The 17,719-nt window shown below is 56.1% G+C and overlaps 1 protein-coding gene across 1 annotated transcript in view; it reads left to right on the top strand.

Moving 5' to 3' along the window:
- Positions 1–227: 227 nt before the first annotated feature.
- Positions 228–17,719, top strand: part of PAX5 (paired box 5) — a 181,706-nt gene continuing 164,214 nt past the window's right edge. The window contains exons 1-8 of the mRNA XM_046671775.1: positions 228–281; positions 510–653; positions 1,866–1,995; positions 9,677–9,777; positions 9,917–10,033; positions 10,232–10,379; positions 11,581–11,655; positions 16,688–16,853. Of these exons, the coding sequence (XP_046527731.1) occupies positions 228–281; positions 510–653; positions 1,866–1,995; positions 9,677–9,777; positions 9,917–10,033; positions 10,232–10,379; positions 11,581–11,655; positions 16,688–16,853 (935 nt within the window). The remainder of the gene's footprint in view (positions 282–509; positions 654–1,865; positions 1,996–9,676; positions 9,778–9,916; positions 10,034–10,231; positions 10,380–11,580; positions 11,656–16,687; positions 16,854–17,719) is intronic.

Raw genomic sequence — 17,719 nt, 5'->3', positions numbered from 1 at the left:
TCTTTCTCTAAAGAGTCTCCCCGCATTTCCTTGCCGGCTTAGCCAGCATGTCTCTCTAAATTTGCCTCTCTTTTTCTCCCTGGTGTAGCATTAAACAAATCCAGATGTATCGAGGTTGGAGAAATTCTGGCAACGTGGTCAGAAAGAATGCCATATTCTGTCCTTGGAACATTTCCGGTCACTACAGTTTGGCTTCCCCTTGAGCTGGTGCCAGCGCTGGTTCCGCCATGCAGGCCGCGGCTACCAACGCGCCGACTCGCTCTCTCCCGCTCTCTAGCTGTGTATGCGTGTGTTCGAGTGTGGATTTATGTGTCTATGGTCGCAAAGCAACGCAGGCTCTTCAAACTGAAAGCTGAGCGTTGTTGGCTTTTCTAGGATCCTAGGGCTGCGGGCAAGTGAGATGGAGGATTTTTCCGGGGTTCAGACGCCGATCTGGTCTAGACTCCGCTCATCCCTACCCCTTGCCGGGTATCTCTAGGGCCGTAGCATCAATTCCGTGTCCTCCGAAGAGGTTCAACACCTGCTCGGTGGCGGGGAGCTGTCCCTCGGTCCAGCGCTGCGGGAGTCGGGGAGGTCCGAAGCACGCTGGCCAGGCTCAAGGGGAGTTCGACCCACAGCGGACAGAGTGGGCAAAGGGACAGCGGTTCGGCCGGGTACGCCGCGAGGAGGGGCTCTGTGAATTCTGACCCAGGCACTGGCGCCACAGACCCTCGGGGTTGTGACTAGGGGCGGGCGCCCCCTCGGGAGCGCACGTTGGTCTGGAGCGCGAAGAGAACCACGCGCCGCGCGGGGTCCGGTGTTTCGGAGCACGGGGAGCCCACCATTCGTGATGCTTGGCCCAATCCTCTGCCCTTCCCGCGTGCGGACAGGGACGGAGCGGTGGCCAGCGTCCCCTCCGTAATCCACAAGCCTCACAAAGCCAAAACACACACCAAAGCATCCCACAACACAAACACTAAAGCCAACACACGAAAACATAAACCAAAACCCCCATCCAAACGCGCGGCTCCTAAAAACAAAATCAAAATCGAAGAAAACCAAACACAGATAGACACAAAATTCACCTAACGCAAGACACACCAACGACACCCACTAATTCAAAATCAAAACACCGCGCAGAAGGAACAGCCTTCCAGAGGACACACAAAAAGATAACCTACAAGAACAAAGTACAAAACACACACAAAATCAAAACACACAAGACAGAAAACAAAACCCGCCCAAAAGACCAAGACTCACAGAGCAAAACCTGCTAAAATGAAATCCACGCAAAACAACACGCAAAACACCCGAAACAAAAGACTCTCTCACAGATAATGACAAGAAAACTCACTGAAAACAAACACAAACAAAACAAACCCTCTAAATAGAAAAAAAAAAAAAAAAGCCCGAACAACTCCCGCCCCCAGCCCGGGGTGAAATGTCAATTCCGGGAGGGCGTTTGATCTCCCGGGCCGGCAGGCCGCTCCTCTTCGGCGCAGCCTCCCCGCGCGGGCCGGGCGGGAGGCGGGAAGCGGGGCTGGGGCCGAGCTGCGGAGGGAGGGAGCCCGGCGCTCGGAGACGGCCCCAAATCAAACCGCCGGGGCAGGGATCGGACCCGCAGCTGCAGGGGGCGGCGGCGCAGGGGGGCTGCGCAGATTATTTGGTGGGGGGGCTGCCCGGGAATCCACAGCCCGGGTTCCGATTGTGGCGAAATCCGCTCAGCGGATAAGCGAAGTCCGGTTCCCGCTGCCCCCACCCCCCTTCCTCGAGCTCTGGGCTCTTCCCCCTCGGTTGCGGCCCAGCCTCGTGACCACCCCCTCCAAAAAACAAACAACACTCTCGCTGAGGACGATTCCCTTTCCGAAACTGCCATTGTCCGGCAGGCCGAGAGTCCTCCTGCGGAGCACTCCCCCGCCCGGGAGAACCTTGCCCCTAGGACCACCCCGCAGCGAGGCCCCACGGGCTTCCAGCGGCCGAGCCGAGCAGCTGGACTCGGGACCGGGGAGGGGGAAGGTGAGGGAAGTCCTGAGCCTGGGCTGAAGGGAGCGGGCGGGCCGTGCCACACTCTGCAGGCTCTTTCTCGGGCTGACTTTGCCTCTGGAATCAAGTCCTGGGCTTTGGGGACGCCGCCACAATTCGGGGCTTGAGGGCAAACAGATTCCATTTATGGGCCGGGGTAAGGTGTCTGGGACTCACGCCTGTTTCCAGGACCTCCTGAGATGGTTCTGTGCAGCCCAGTGCTCCAAAGCGGAGGCCTGGATTTTATCCCCAGCATTTCACAGCGTAACCTCTGTGCTCCGGGCCAGAAGGGGACATGGTGTGAGGAGGGGCTCTGGGACCAGGAGGCCGAGTAGGACCTGGGGACTTGAGGGTTTTGGAACTGCCCTGGAGTCAGGGACCCAGCAATAGCATCAGAGCTGCAACTTGGGGTGGGGGTGGAGTGGCTGGGAGCTCTGGGGGCGGGCGCCGCCCTAGGGGTGAATCTGAGGAAACCGGAACGCCCCCTCCATGCCTGGCGACACTGCCTGCCTTTGCATCCCCTCCAGAAGCACCTGCTTGGTAGAGTGGTAATTTCTTTAAAAACAAACCCGGCCTGCGCCCGCCTACGCCGCGGGGTTTGCCCGTAGAGGGGTCACTGGCCCCGCGCAGACGGCGGCGGCTCCAAGACGCAGGGGTTTGGAGAGGGTGCGGCCCCGAGGCCGGGGCTCCCGGCTCGCCTTCGGTCGGCCCCTTCCCGTAGGCGCGCGGGCTAGTGCCCGGCTCCGTCTGAGCCTTCCTTCCCTCCCCCCCCCCCCCCTATAAAAGTCCAGGGCGGCGCGGCGGCGGCACTGCTGCTCTCCCGGCCTCGCGCGCGGCTCCGGCCCGGCCCGGCCCGGCCCGCCTCGTCCGGCCCGCTGAGCAGGCCCGGCCGCACAGCGCGGACACCCTTTCCCGTCTCGGGCCGGCAGTGCGGGGCGGCACGCTGGGGGCGCGGCGTGTCTGGGGACATCTTGTGATGTTGGCGAGAACAGGACATGATCTCACATGGCGAGAAGCTCTTTAGTTCCTTAATCATTTCACGGTGCCTTCGGATGCTTTTTTTCCACCTAAAACGTTTAGTTTCAGCTCAGTGATCAGCTACCCCAGCTCGGCGGGGGAGCGGAAGGCTTGAATTATTCCGACCTGTGAGCGGCCCCTGGCACCAAAAAAAAAAAAAAAAAAAAAAAAAAAAGCACAAAAAGTGGAAACTTTTTTTCCCTGTCCATTCCATCAAGTTCTGAAAAATCAAAATGGATTTAGAGAAAACTTACCCGACTCCTCGGACCGGCAGGACAGGTAGGACGATTCGGGCTCCAGGGGTGCGAACTCTGGGACCCAGGCGGCGCTGGTCCCCACGCACGTCGGCCCTGGGGGGCGGAGGGGCGCTGCATTTTCGCAGGGATTGACTGCGTGTCTGTGGCGCGTTTGTATGTCTTTGCACACACTTCTCCATCAGTCCAAGTGTCTGCGATTTTGCCTATGTTTTTCTCTATTTCTGAATGTTTATTCGAGTGTCTATCCGGGAGTCTGAAAGTTTGTTTGGGTCTGTGTGTTTACATAGGGGCTCAGAGTGGGCATGAATGGCTGTGAGTTTGTGTGTCCCTGTATATGTATTTCTAAGTGTCTGAGTGTGCATCCAAGAGTTTGTGTGCCTGTGTGTATCTTTATATTCATGAGCGTGTTACTGTGTTTATGAGTTGGTTTTCCTGGGTACTGTTCTTTGTCACATCCAAAATGTGTATCTATGAGTGGCATAGTATATTATAATTTGGATAAGTGTCTGAGTGTAAATCCACTCCTTTAAGGGTCTGTGTTCACCTGTCATATTCCAAGTGATTTTGGAAGGGAGAGTGAGATGGTTACACTGACCCTTCCATTTTTGGATGTCAACAGCTGTTCACTGTGTAGAAGCTGATGTACACAACAGTCGGTGCCTCTAGGCATAGAGATGGGTGTCGGGGCTGTGGGGGTCTGCTGTGCTAAGCCTGTGAACAGTCAGGCTCAGGTCACGTTCTGTTGGGAGAACCAGGATTGGAGGTGTGAATCCTGGGTGTGCAGCCCCTCAGTGTGTAGTGTCCGCCGTTTCGCCCTGTGGGCACTGTTGGGTCTACCATTTGTATTAAAGGGTCTCCCGTGGCAGGTACAACCTTGGCAGGTGCGAGGGGGCAGCCTAGCCTATAGGCTAGTTGTGACATTTCTGGGGACCCCCTGCCAGCCTTCGCTTTCACCTAGACAAGCCTCTGACACTGGGTGTGTGTGTGTGTGTGTGTGTGTGTGTGTGTGTGTATACTGTGTGCTCAGGCTTTATCTTGTGGGTGCCGCTCCAATGGAGGAGAGCACAAGTGGGAGGACGTGTGTGCCTAGCCTGGGCTTCCTGCTCTGCTGTCTGTACGTACACAGGCCTTCCTGGCAGAGGGCCTGCTGTCCCTGCCCAGGCCTGGGCAGTGGGTAGCAGGGTGTGTTTGTGTTTGAGAGGAGGTGGCAGGCAGCAGGAGGCCTCTGACTGTCCTGAGGTAAAAGCCCAGGTGCAAGTCTCTTACTCACTGGGCCAAGTGTGTTAACCCCTACCCAGACACACCCCTGGCCCTGGCAAGAACTCCCCTTCTCTATCCCTGTGGATCTGTGAGCGCACCTTCCACGTTGGCCCTAAATACAGATGAAAAAGCAGAGAGAGAAGGGTAGACTTACACCCCAAACCCAGGACAACTCCATGGGCGTAGATGTGTTTCCAAAATCGAGACTGGAGAGAAGTGAGGGTAGAAATCTGAGAGGCGTGGAATTGAAGAGGATTCCCCAGGGAGAGGGTGCAGGAAAGGGAACCCGGAACCCCCCCTCTGCCTCACCCCAACTCTCCCCCTCCCCCTGGTGGGTCCCTTAGTAAGTAGGCCTCCCAGAGGTGTCAGGGGCTAGGTGTTGTGTATGTGTTGGGAGTGGTCAGAGGCTTGTCTGGGAGAGGGTCTGCGTGCCTGGCCCGGCTGCCTCTGCTGACAAGCTGTCTGCGAAGAATGTAATTCACGCGGTCGATGGGCTCTTTGATTAGTTCAATCGCCTGAATAATCGTTTAATCAATAAAGCATTTCATTCCTCAGCCAGGCGGGCCTGGGTGGGGCTGGGGGGCCCCAGGTTGGCCAGAGTTTAAAAATCTGGAGAGCCACGCCCCTACTTCCCACTGGATTTCGGTAAAGGCAGCCTGCTGGGAAAGGGCCGACAAGACCTCTCAGGTGACACTGACTTCTGCCTTTCTGCACCAGACTGGGCCCGGCTGGGGAAGAGGAGAGAGCTGAGGAGCTGGCCAGGCTGGCGGCATCCAGGTCTGGTTTTGGGTTTTTGCATGGGTTTCTCCCCCTCGCAACTTCGAGGCCTTTTATGGGCCGCTTGACCCCCCTTTCCTTCCTGTAGGACTGTATCCCATTCCTTCTCTTGACCTCGGTTTCCCCATCTGGAGAATGGGGAAGGAGTATATGCCCTTCTACCTCTAAAATCGGGTAGGGTCAGCCCTGAGCAGGGAGCCACTTAAGGATCCTCTTGTCTAGCCTCTTCGTTGTGGTACCAGAAAGGGAAAACTGAGGTCCAGAGAGGGACGGGGCTTGTCTGAGATCACACAGCAGGAGGTGTGGAAGGAGGAGGACTGGAAGGCCACTTCTCTGCCCTTTGACCTCTCATTCCTGCTGGGGGAGGAGACAGAGTCCCAGCCTCCAGAGGCCCCTTGGGGAAAAACTGCTATGGGACAAGCTTGCTGAGGTGGGGATGAAGCGCCTGAGGCCAGGGAGCCCAGGACAAGCTGGAAGCTGCCTGGTGGACCTTGGCACCCAGTCCGCCAGCTTTGGACTGAGTTTGGCCCAGTGATGACAATACTCCCCATCCATGGGTCTCTGTCCTTCAAAACCTCGGGAAGCCTCCTCCCAGGGGTTCTTCTCCCCATTCCACACGAGGGGAAGCTGAGCCCCGCCCCCCAAGTCTTTGGGAGTGAGAAAGGTAGTCCCAGAGCCCCTGGCCTTCAGGGTTCGCTGGTAAAGAGAACAAATCCTGACAAAGGCAGTTTACACAGTTCTTGAAAAATCTGGTTAATTCTCCCCTTTTTTCATCCACTTCAACAATTCCTACAAACAGACCTGGGCGAGGCAGAGCAAACCCCTGCTCCAGGCACAGGAGTCACGCAGGAGTCGCTCTGACCGGATTAGCTGCGTAACCTCGGGTCTCTTTGATGCTTTTGAAATGTGGGTTAGAGACCAGCCAGCTAGCGGGACAGCAGCATCTCGGACTGTCCTGAACTGAGCAGCCAATCTGAACCCTGCAGGCCTCGCTTTGCCCGAAGCAAGAGCAGGGAAATGGGCTGGACCTGGGCTTTGGGAGCTGGTCTCAGGCCCACAGAGCGCTCCGGCAGCCCCTGGCCCTGACGCCGCCGGCGCTGGACGGGCGGACTGGGGGAGAGGAAGGGAGGCGGGGAGGCGGTGTGTTCCGGGTAATGCCAGGTTTGTGTCTGAAGACCGAGGGGACGTCCTCGGAAGGTGTTTTGACTTCTCAAACGTTCTCAAGTGGGCTTTCTTTCAATAGCAAAACTTTCAAAGGCAATTCGATTTACGTAAATCGAGTTTCTTCCGGGATGGTTTCTTTTCCCGTCTCCCGCCTCCAGCGCTTAGCACAGGGCCCGGCCCAAAGTCGTACTGCGGGGAGAACGCACCCCCGCGACTGTGGCGCACCGCGAGGCCCGCTAGTCTCTCTCTTGGACCCAGACTCGTGGGCTCGTGGGCTTCCAGGGACAGGACTGAGGTGCAGAAGACCAGCTCCGTCAGGGAATCGCTGTGTAATCTCGGGCTAGTCACAGAACTTCTCTGGGCCGCTGTTTGGTGGCTGTAAGACTGGGCTGGGTGGCCAGGATATCGGGTCTGGTGGCACCTCTTGGCGTTAGAAGTTCCCGGAGGCCGGCCGCTCGGGTGGCGGTGGATGACCCCCACACAGAGGGGACCCCCTCTGCTCCGCGGACCGCAAAGGGGCTGCTCTCCGGCACACGTTGGGCAGCCCAACGCCGCCCTGAAGCCGAACGCCTTCTGTCTGAAATGGGAATCCGAGCTGTTCCTGTCTAGGTTTTGTCTGCGGTTCCATCCCAGCCGGCAGTGCTCCGGGCATTGTGTCCAAGCCTCACCGGTATGGGACGGAAAATCAGTTTGTGTTGGCATATCCTCGCTAGGTCTCTTGATTTGGTCGCACCCCCGGCCCCCGCCCACCACCACCAAAAAAAACACCTCTCCACCATCCTGAGAGTGGTCCTTCTGCGAAAGAGATTCCCAGGCCACAGCCTATCTTCTGGCCCGGACTTGCTATGTGACCTTGGACAAGTGCATCCCGCCTCCTCGGCCTCAGGTTCCGCATCTGTAAAATGGGGAAAGCATAGCCTCAGGGTCCTTTTAGGTCTAAGACTTTAGAATCTGAGTTTCTAGGCCTGAACTCAACGAGCGTGGGGTTTGAGGTAGAGATGTCACTGGCTGGGTCCCTCAGGTGTCCCCACACTCCCGCCTCTCCCGTGGGAACTCAGAGCCGCCACATCCAATTCTAGTCACTTCCGATCCACTATGCGCCACCGGTAGAGCGAACGCGGGAACCCCAACTCATCCTGGTCCCTCTCCCAAGGTTGCCATCTTCCTAGGGGGCGAATATCCGGACAGGCAGGGTTCCAGACAAAGGAGAGAGACCGCAGCCACCCCACCCCAGTGCACACTGCAACCTTCTGGGCCCCCAGAGGCCGGCCAGGGGCCGTTTTCCGCAGCTGTGCCCCGTAGAGGGTGGGGACGGTATCAGAGGCGGAAGCTTATCGACCGTTCTGGGGCAGCTGGGTCTGGGACAGGAACAGAAGGTGGGTCCGACGGCCGACCCAGTGTAGGGGTGTGAAAAATGGGACAGAAGTAGAGACAGGGGAGACTGAAGCAGAGAAAGACCCAGCGGTCCTCCTAGAGTCAACTTGGGCTCTGTCCTCCTTACAAATCCAGGTCTGGAGCAGGCGTTTCAGACCCTTGTTTTGGTGGATTTATGTTTAATATTAGAGGATCATCAATTATGAATTCAAAACGGTGGGTCTTGGGATCACTACCACGAGCTGCTGGGGCAGGGGAGTCTTCAGCGTCTCTGCCGGGGCTGGGCTCTTGCACGTGCAGGTGCTCACAGTACTATCGTCACCTGGTGTAGAATGGCTGCCACATGCCTCCTTTTCAAAGTCCAGTTCATTTGATTGTGGTCCCAGGGCCTCACTCCCCCCAGAAACTGAAACTCGCTGGTCAAAGATCCTACTCTTCTGGACCAGGAGAAGGAGAGTTCTTCTAGAAATCCATCCGTTTTGTCTTAAAAGCGACAAGAACTTCCCCTGGAGTGGGAAGGTCGGATTTACTCGATAGCTGAAAGCTGCAGCGTGCTAGCACGCCTGGAGCGGCTTTGCGCGGCCCTTGCAGATAGAACACGCCCGCCTGCCGGCCCGCCCACTGCCCACTTCAGGCACCCTCATTAGCACGGACGCGACTGGGTTCACTTAGTTCCCAAGAGGCCTTGCACCGGATGCAGAATTGCCTCTGCGAACGGAAGCCTTCACTATGCGCATCACTAGCCTCCAGAGCTTCTGGCAGCTCCTGGTCTGAGGCTGGAAAGAGAGGCTCAGGGCTCAGGGCTTAGGCAGCCTGGTCCAAGCCTCAGATAGCCCCCTCCCCCAGGACACCCTGGTTATTAGCTTTAAAGGAGTGTGAGAGTTCTTTCTCCTCAATGTCTCTGCCTGTGGTTAGCTCAGAATTGGGGGCCCTACTGGTAAAATGAGGGAGCGGGGTGGACGAGGAGGAGGCAGCATCGGCATAGTAGGCGCTTGATAAAATTATGAAATGTTTCCGCTGGAACGAGTCTTCATTAAAGTCGAAGTATGCCAACTCTGCCCATTTTACAGATGAGGAAACTGAGGCCACAATGAGGCAGATGTGCGCACACTACGAGTCCATCGCGGGTCTGATAGATCTCTACTGCGTTCCTTGCTTTCCTCCAACATCGGGGGTGTGTGTGTGTGTGTTTTCTGGAGACTATCCCCCCACTCTCACCCTCCACCCCCGCCTCGGCTGCCCCCAATCCCTCAGGACGTCCCACGGTCCCTACGCCGCTGCGAGGAGGCCAGGCTCCCGCGGGACCTGCTGCGGGACTCTCCACGCTGCGTGGATCCCCTTCCCCCTCCTCCCTCCGCGCTCCACTAGGCCTTCGCCCCGCGCGTTTGTCAATGAACGTGGCGCCGCCGCCTGGGCCACGCCCCCCATTCTCTCCCATTGCTCAGGTATCGGCTAATCAGGCGGAGCCCGCCGGTTGTTCGGCCAATGGAGCGGTGTCTCGGGCCAGGGCCGGCTGCCTCCGCTCTGATTGGCTTGATGAAGCGTGATTGGCAGGTTAGTCCCCGCCCCGCCCCCGCCCCCGCCCGGAGGGAGGCTGAGCCCCGGGCGGCGCTGTCCACACGCAGCGGGTCCTGAAAGCGGCTCCGGGGCGGCGCGGTGGCGCACTGTGCGCGCCGAGCAGGCGGAGGGCTAGCGCCGGCGGCGGCGGCGGAAGCGCGGGCAGTCAAAGCCGACAGCGACTCCATCTCAGCACCGGCAGTCCCGGCGGCCTTGGTGGAAGGGACCTTCGGCTCTCTCCTCTGTCCCTCGCTCCACGCCTGGGGCAGGCGAGGCGGCCGTCCTGGAAGAGGCAGCTGACAGTCGAACCAGACCCCCGAGAGAGGGCAGCGGGGCTCGAAGAGTTGGTGGGCGCGAGGCAGATACTCAGGCGAGGAAGAGACCGTCGCTGTTGTCCCCATCCTGGTCACAGCGATGGGGGAGCAGCGGGGCCCGCGGGAACTTTGAAGATAGCGGGTCCCGGGCGTGAGGGCTGCAAGCTCCCGGGGCCTCTGGAGTCTCGGCCCCAGAGTCAGCGGCGGAAGCGTCTCCGAAACCGCCGGGGCCCCAGCACGGCCGGAGAGGAAGTTCTTTGCAACTTCGTTCGAGACGTCGGAGAGCCGGGTGGAGAGAGGCTGAGGTGGCAAGTGCGAGGCGCAGAGACTCAGGGAAGCAGAGAGAGAAAGGATCCGGGTAGACCGAGAGGTCGAGGAGACTCCAGAGGCAGTGAGGCCGCGGAACCAGCCTGGCAGCCCGCGGGCCTCGCTGCGCCCCGAGTGAGCCAAGGGCTGCGTGTCCCGCAGGCCTCCTCCAAGCCGCTCCTACCGGAGGCCGGGGACTCCTAGCCGTCCCGGAACCGGGCCTCTACGCTATGCCCCCGAGGCTGCGCGCGCCTTGCCCGCAGCTACCCCGAGAAGGGTCCGGAGCCGCCGCCTGAGCCAGCCCAGGAGGGAAGCCACCAGGAGTTGGGCGCCCGCTGGCAGCCGGACTGCAGTAACGCCGTTCCTGCCTCCAGGCGCAGCAATCGGCGGTCTCCGGCCGGGAGGCTCTGAGAGAGGCCCCAAAGCTCCAGCGGCATTTTCTGAGCCCAGCTCTTACAGTGCCTGGCCTGACGGCGCGGCTCCCCAGCCCCACTGGGCAGCCCCCTGGCGCCGGGAGGCGGCGGCGTGGGCCGGCCTGCAGTCTGGAGCGCCCCGATGGAAATACACTGTAAGCACGACCCGTTTGCATCCATGCATAGTAAGTAGGCGGCGAGCTCGCTTCTCTCACTCCCTGGCCGGGACGGGTTGGGGATGCCGGACCGCGGGGCAGGTACTAAGGCCGGGAGGACCCAGGACTTCTGTAGCTGCACAGTCAAGTTTGCAGAGCGCAGGTCTCCCAGGGCAGGGCATGTGGAACAAGTGCCTGGCATCCCGGGCCGCAGCACTGGGCACCGGGAATCCCGCCTCCAGCAACACGTATTGCAGGCAGCGAGCTGCAGCCTTTGGTGGGCTCTGGCAGCGACATCTCAGTGTGCCAGGAGAATCCTGGCTGGGACCAGGAGAGGGCTCTGGCCAGGCTAGTTGGAGGGCACGAAGTTGTAGGGAGAGGTCAATTTGGGTCTCATACAGCCCCACAACCCAACCCCGATGGCACCTTTTTCAGCAGTGAGGCTGAACAAGACTAGTGCTTGGAGGGGTAGTGGGACCCCGACCAGTGCCTGTGTGCTTGTGTATGTGGAGGAAGAGATTGAGAGCAAGTGAGACACCAGGTCCAGAACTCTAAAGGCGTCCTCGAGTGGAGGAGTGGGATTTGAAAAATAAACGAAATAGTGGTCCCTGAGCTGAGATTCTGCTTAGAAGCAGCCAGTTCATACAGAGATCCTTAAGACACCATCAAGTCCTTCTCTACAGGACGCTTCCCTCATGATCGTTCTCCCTTAAAAAAAAAAATCAAGAAGTAGAAGCCAATTAGTCACCATCCAGGCGCCCCCCGCCTTCTGAAAGACGCCGAGTGTGTAGGAGACGGGAAGGGTCGTTTTGGGAGCGGGGAAGCCAGTTCAGCTGCCTGGCCCGCTGGGATCTGCCAGATCACCCATTAACACAGCCTCCAGTGAGATGAGCGCTCCCCTCACGGTGAGTTAACGCCGGATTGGATTCGGAGATTTCGAGGAAATTCCAAGTGGAACGAATCGTGTTTCTCTTTGCCGCTGCAGAGCTGGGCCGGAGCAAGCCGCCAGGCTTTGGCGGCATCCAGCCGGGTACCCAGCTCGGGTCCCGACGAGCCGCAGGTCAGGGCGTTCCTCCCGGGCTGAGAGCGCCCCCCCGCCCCAAGCTAGGTTCCTCTCAGCCCAGGATCCCGCTCACCCAGCCCTGGGTCCCCTATTTAACAAAGGCAACAGAGACCCGGCTGGAGAGAAGGCGAGCTTTCCTGTGCGAATATGTCCCTTTCTGCCCCGGAGGGCGAGTGGTCTGTTAGGCAAGGAAATGCTGATCTAGGCTGCCGGGGCTGGCTGCAGGCAGGTCAGTTTCTCTTTGTGTCAATTTCCCGAGTCCGAGGTAATCTACCAAAGCGGTGGGGAGATTTACCCGGAGAAGCTGCTTACTCGAGTCCCAGCCCAAACGATTCCTCACCGTTTGGGGCCTGTGCCAAAACGGTTTCCAGTCCATAGTGACCCCAGCGCCCCGGGTAGCCGTCTCCTGTGCAGACCTGAGCCGGGCTCGGGGGAAGCTCTGATCTCGCAGAGTGAGACAGGAAACAAACGAGTTGGGGTCGATACTCTGAGAGACGGGCAAACCCTTAGCTCAGCCAAGGAGCGACTGGGGTACAAAATGGGGAGGGCTGGCCCCTGCACTTCTCTTCTCGCTGGCGGGAATCCACAGACCCTCACTGCCTCCTTCTGTGCAGAACCCAGCGGCCGGAGGTCGTGCTGGGGCCCTCGGGGAGATAGCATCAGACCCGGTGGTCTCTCGGCTGTGCATGAGGGTGCAGACGGCAGCTCCTTCCAGGTGCTGGTTAGCCGACTACTAATGCCTGTGTCTCTGTCTCTCCTTGTCCTGGCCTTCATCTGCCTCCTCCTAGAGAAGCGCTCCCTCCTCCCATTTTCATTCTCCCCGGCAGCTCGGTGGGGGCTGGGCCCCAGCCAGCCTAGCTTCCAGAGCTAGCTTTTCTGGAAGTGCCCTTGGTTCTGACTCCCAAAGCTATTTGCTTGCACAATGCAGGCCTGCTCTGGGGCCCCAATTTGTTGGTGATGGGGGGCCAGTTGTATGGTAGATTCTGAGAGGTCACCTGGGTAGTAGGGGCTCAGACCAAGTCCCACCTCCTCATCTTTGATTCTGGCCCTGGTCAGTTTCTGCCCCTTACTTGCCCCCGTTTGAGCAGGACAGCTCTTGTGGGACAGTGGTGTTGGGAGGAGGGGCAGGCACTGCCAGGAAATGGGCTTCTGAGTTTCCCTTCCCCCACTCCCTATTTCAGACTCATCATTTTCATCAGCGCACTGGCCTCCCACCCCCTCCCCAGATGTTTTCCTCCCCCAGGTGTGGTTACCAGTTTTAAAGCACTTTTATAGCCAGTCTCCTACCTGAGTATCTTCTAAACCTTCAGCTACACCCATTTTACAGAGTATGATATTGCAGTCAGAGGGACAAAAGGACTGACAGGAAGTTCACATGGGCAAAGCTGGAGCTGGTTCTTGGGTCTTCGAGGATTCACAGAAGGGGAGGAAGAGGGACTTGGATTCTGGAGGGAGGGCAGTGTACTGTCTGGGTGGGTACACACCTGTGTAAGGCGCTCTCTCTGTCTGGTTTAACTATATCTGTATCCATGGCCCAACTGTCCATGTGCGTCAGCACCTGTCTGTCAGAGAGTCTGTTAAGGAGATTTCATCCCTGCCCTTTCCCTGTATTTCTGTTTGCATGTCTATGTGTCCTTTCATTCATCCTCTTCAGTGCCACTAGGAGGAATTACAATGACTCTGTGTGTCCTGGTGTTCAATCTGCTGCTGAGTCAGCAGAGACCCTCTCCCTAAGACCTTTGCCCGGCCATGGTCTTTGGGGTGTGGACAGGGCTCCTGGTGGGCGGCACGTCCTTATCAGGGCCCGAGGAGCATCTGTGGAGGCCAGCCCCTTACAGACCAGAGCCACGAAGGCCCCAGGGGCATCTGCAATTCAATCCTTCTCCCTCTACCCTCCTCCAAATCCTGTTCTGTCTGCCCTCTGGGGCTCGGTTGTGTTTCCCTTGTATCTGTGTGTCTGTTTCCTGGTCTTTGCCTTGATTTGTTTGCATCTGTCTTCTTGTCAGTGTCTCTGTAAATTCTGTTTGACCCTGAGAAGTGTAGCTGAGTCGTGTCTCCCCCCAGCAGCCCCCATGGGCTGAGTGCTCACCCAGCTGGAGTCCATAGGAAGTATAGGCTGGGACTTGGGTTCTCTGAAGAGATGTAGGGCTGGAGCTGGGGTCCCAGCCAACAAAGGTCCCCATCCACAGAAGTCCCCTGTCCTCCACATGCCCTCATACTGGGCTTCCTCCATTTTCTCTTCTCATCTTCTTGCCTCCCACTGTACACCACACTCACCTTTCTTTTCTTTGCCTGTTCTGGCTGGTCCATTCTTTTTTCTCCTCCTCTTGGTTCCTCACCGGAGGCTTCCCTTCCAGGCTCTCTCTCCTTGCTGTCTGTCTCGTTTAGCTCCCCCTCTGCACCTTCCCCTCACAGGTCTCTTTTCCCTATTTCTTTTCCTGTCCTGCCTCCCCTCTCTCAGCTTCCAGGTTTCACTTCTTTCTAGTCTCAGGGTAAGTGGGAGACATTGCCTTCTCGACTATAGTTTAAAATCACTGGCCCACCCGCCTCTAAATGCTCTATTGAACAGGACTGTGACGGAGGCAGAAAGGGCCAAGTTGGTCCGGGGCCTTGCCAGGACGTTGAGGGGGGCGAGGGGCTCCCAGGGCATCCTGGGTCTGGTGTCAGCTGTGGACATGTGGATCAGAGTCTGGAAGAACATTGGTGGCCTAGCCTTTGTGGTCAAGGGTAACGGGTTTTGGGACCTGCTCTCACGTAGAGTGTCTGACCCTTGGCTTGGGGTTTTTTTCATGATACAGATGGTTCCAAAAGCTCACAGATGTCCTACAGGACTACTCGTGGAACTTAAGTCCTCTGAAGGTTGCCACTATGTTTTGAGCAGAAAGTTTAAATTGCCAGTGGTATGGGGAACAGGCTAGTGTGCATGGGCCTCAATGCCTAGACCAACAGGTTATCTGAAAAGTGTGCTGGGAGCTTTTAGCTTCCTTTTTGTCGTCTCAGATGAGCTTGTACCAGTTTTGAATTTATTTTGTCCTTAATTCCAGCCTGTTTTTGAAAGATCCGTACAACCCTTTTTTATTAGGTGCTCCCAACCCCAGAACAAAGCCTTCTTAAGGCCCTCGGCCGGGGCGGCTGCAGTCTTTCTGTTTTAGGTGACAGTGCAGTCGCGTTCCTAACTGCAAAACTCAATTCAGGATGGTTTTCCTTCTTGTCATGTCTGGAGTGTTTTAGAACAATCAAAGGCGATTAAAGCTCACTTTGAAAACCCGAGAGAAATTCAGCTTAGAACCAGAATTAAGTGCTGTTGTTGTATATGAAATCGTGTTTGTCCTTGAAATCAGCCTGAGCCTGGACATTTTGAGAAATGTTCAATTTGGACTCTCATGGGAAACATCAGTGAATTGCTTTGGCAGTTTTTAGGAAATAGGTTATGTTACGGGTGTTTTTTTCCCCTCCATTTCAGGTACTGTTCATGAACCTGGATAGTCGTTGAGTGCTGAGAAGGAATGGCTGAGAGGAGGGGGCTATTTTGTGTTTTAGAGTTGGAGTGTGTGTATGCGTGTGTGTGTGTGAGTGTGGCCTCTGAGACGCCCTGGCCCCTGGTATAGTCCAGTCTCGGGCAAGTCCCACTTAAGAGGAGACTGCCCCCTCCTTGGCCTCTGGGCTGCCAGCAGCATTGGTAAAGGCTTGGACTTGGCTTTCAGCTTTGACAGTCCTCAGCGGTGTTAGTTAGTGGCTGATTAACAACTACAAGATCGGTGATGTTGCTACATGGGATCACTCTGTGTTTCCTGGGGTGGCTCTTCCAGTTACTGGGATCCCTGTTTCCCTCCAGCTGGACTGTGATGTCAGAGAGGCGAGATTCTTTCCTGGATTCCTCTTAAAATCCATCCAGAGTCTTTGTAAAACCTGGGACTCAGAAGCCTTCTCTGGCTTCTTTATTTCCCCTGGACTAACTTACAGCTGCTTGTCAATTGCAAAACCCTCCAAAAATTCCAGGGAAACTCTTACAACAGATCCTGATGCAGTAGAGTGCGATGTCATCCTCTGACCCATTTCTTTTGTGTGCTCCGAGAGGGTGCAGTGTCTAGTCTGCATGTCAGCCTCACCTTTTTTGTTAATTTGTTTTTTTTCCCCCTTTATTGAGATTATAAGCCTCACTTTCTTAAAAACTGTGTTTTTGTCAAGGCCGTGGTTGGATTTTCTCTCTGTGCTCTGCAGACACTATTTAAAAAATTTTTAAGTCTTTAGCCCTTGAGTCAGACTGTTGATTTAAAAAAACATTTTTTTTGAGATCTAGGTTTATTGAAATAGTCCATCTCATTTTTTGTGTGTGTGTGAGGAAGACTAGCCCTAAGCTAACATCCATTATCAATCTTACTCTTTTTGCTTGAAGAAGATTGTCGCTGAGCTAACATCTGTGCCCATCTTCCTCCATTTTGTATGTGGGATGCTGCCACAGCATGGCTTGATGAGCTGTGTGTAGGTCCGTGCCTGGGATCCAAACCCATGAACCCTGGGCTGCTGAAGCAGAGCATGCGAACTTAATCACTATACCACCAGGCCGGCTCCATCCTTTTCACATTTAAAGGGTTTGTTAAAAGGAAAGAGTTTTATTTCTAAAAATCTCTTTAAATTTAATGTATTTTTAAACGTATTTTCTCCCCAGGATCTTCCTTAGACCTGAGCATCATGTATGTAGTAAGTTGTGTCCCTAGTATTGATTGAAATCTTTGCATATTCCACTGTTAAAAAAAATTACAAGGAAAATGCTAGCAACTAAAGGAAACAGTATCGGGATGCTTGCTGTCAATAGCCCAACTGACCCGGCGAAGATGGACAAAGGCTAAGATTAATTTTTGAAAGCAGTCTGAGGTGCTCATGTAGCCCGCACCAGCTGACTCCAGGCCCGGCGCATCCGGCCTGCGGTCGTTTCCCATCAGAGAGGCCCTGGGGCTCTCAGGCGCTCCCGCTGTGTGACTGGTTCTAACTGCTCTTTTCCTTGCCTTTTGTTTCTGATCTGTTTCAGGACATGGAGGAGTGAATCAGCTTGGGGGGGTTTTTGTGAACGGACGGCCACTCCCGGATGTAGTCCGACAGAGGATAGTGGAACTTGCTCATCAAGGTGTCAGGCCCTGCGACATCTCCAGGCAGCTTCGAGTCAGCCATGGTTGTGTCAGCAAAATCCTTGGCAGGTAAAGGCAGGGGCTCCAGGCTCCCCTTGGCTTTTCAAATAATGAACTCAAACACAACCCGGCCTCTGTCCGATGTGCCAGTGTCATAGTGAGAGTCACAGTGGCACTTCACTCCACATGCACAGCACTTTAGAGTTTGCAAAGCCCTTTTGAGGCCATTCAATTCAAAGTCACCCTGTATCAAGTGACATGTGGAACAAGGTGCCTGAGTCGGGAGGGATGACCTGTCTTCTGAAAGCCTGGCAAATTATTCCAAAGAACCCGAGTAAGAGGTTCTTGGGAATTTGTGCTACACATCTTGGGTGAGCCAAGGGCTTGGGCAGGCCTGGATGGAGAATCCGCAAGGTATAAGGTCATGTAACCGGAGTTCGATGTTTCATTTCAACGTTTGCAAAAAGCACACTCCATTTTTAAAAGTCAGCTGTCATTTTCAGTTTTGGGTTATCATCGGCTGCCATATTTCCCTTCTGTATGTTTTGTTTCCTTCGTAGTGATGGGCATCCTAAGTATATATTAAATTAGGGAAGAAAAAAAACCCCAAACAAACAAACATGAACTCAAATCTGACATTTGAAAGTTGCCACTTGACCTGGTAATTTGCTGCAAGCAAAGTACCAACATGCTGTTTCTCCCAGAGGGCTGGGCAGCGTGTTAGCGCTCCTGGGGGAGCCTCAGCATGACCCAGGGAAGCGAGTTCTGAGACGAGGAAACAAACCTAGAAAGGCAAAGTAACTGACCTCGGTCCATGCGACCAGTCTGCGCTTGGCTGGGAAGAGGCCCAAAGGCCTCCCAGACCACATGCGTCTCACCTCACCCCAAACTCAAGCCACAGGTTTGTTTCAGGGAAGTTGTTATAGGTCTGCTCC

Source organism: Equus quagga, chromosome 1 (genome assembly GCF_021613505.1).
Source record: "Equus quagga isolate Etosha38 chromosome 1, UCLA_HA_Equagga_1.0, whole genome shotgun sequence".
In the NCBI taxonomy this organism is placed as follows: domain Eukaryota; kingdom Metazoa; phylum Chordata; class Mammalia; order Perissodactyla; family Equidae; genus Equus; species Equus quagga.
Note: the sequence above shows the minus strand (reverse complement) of the source record. Positions and strands in the feature narration are given on the sequence as shown.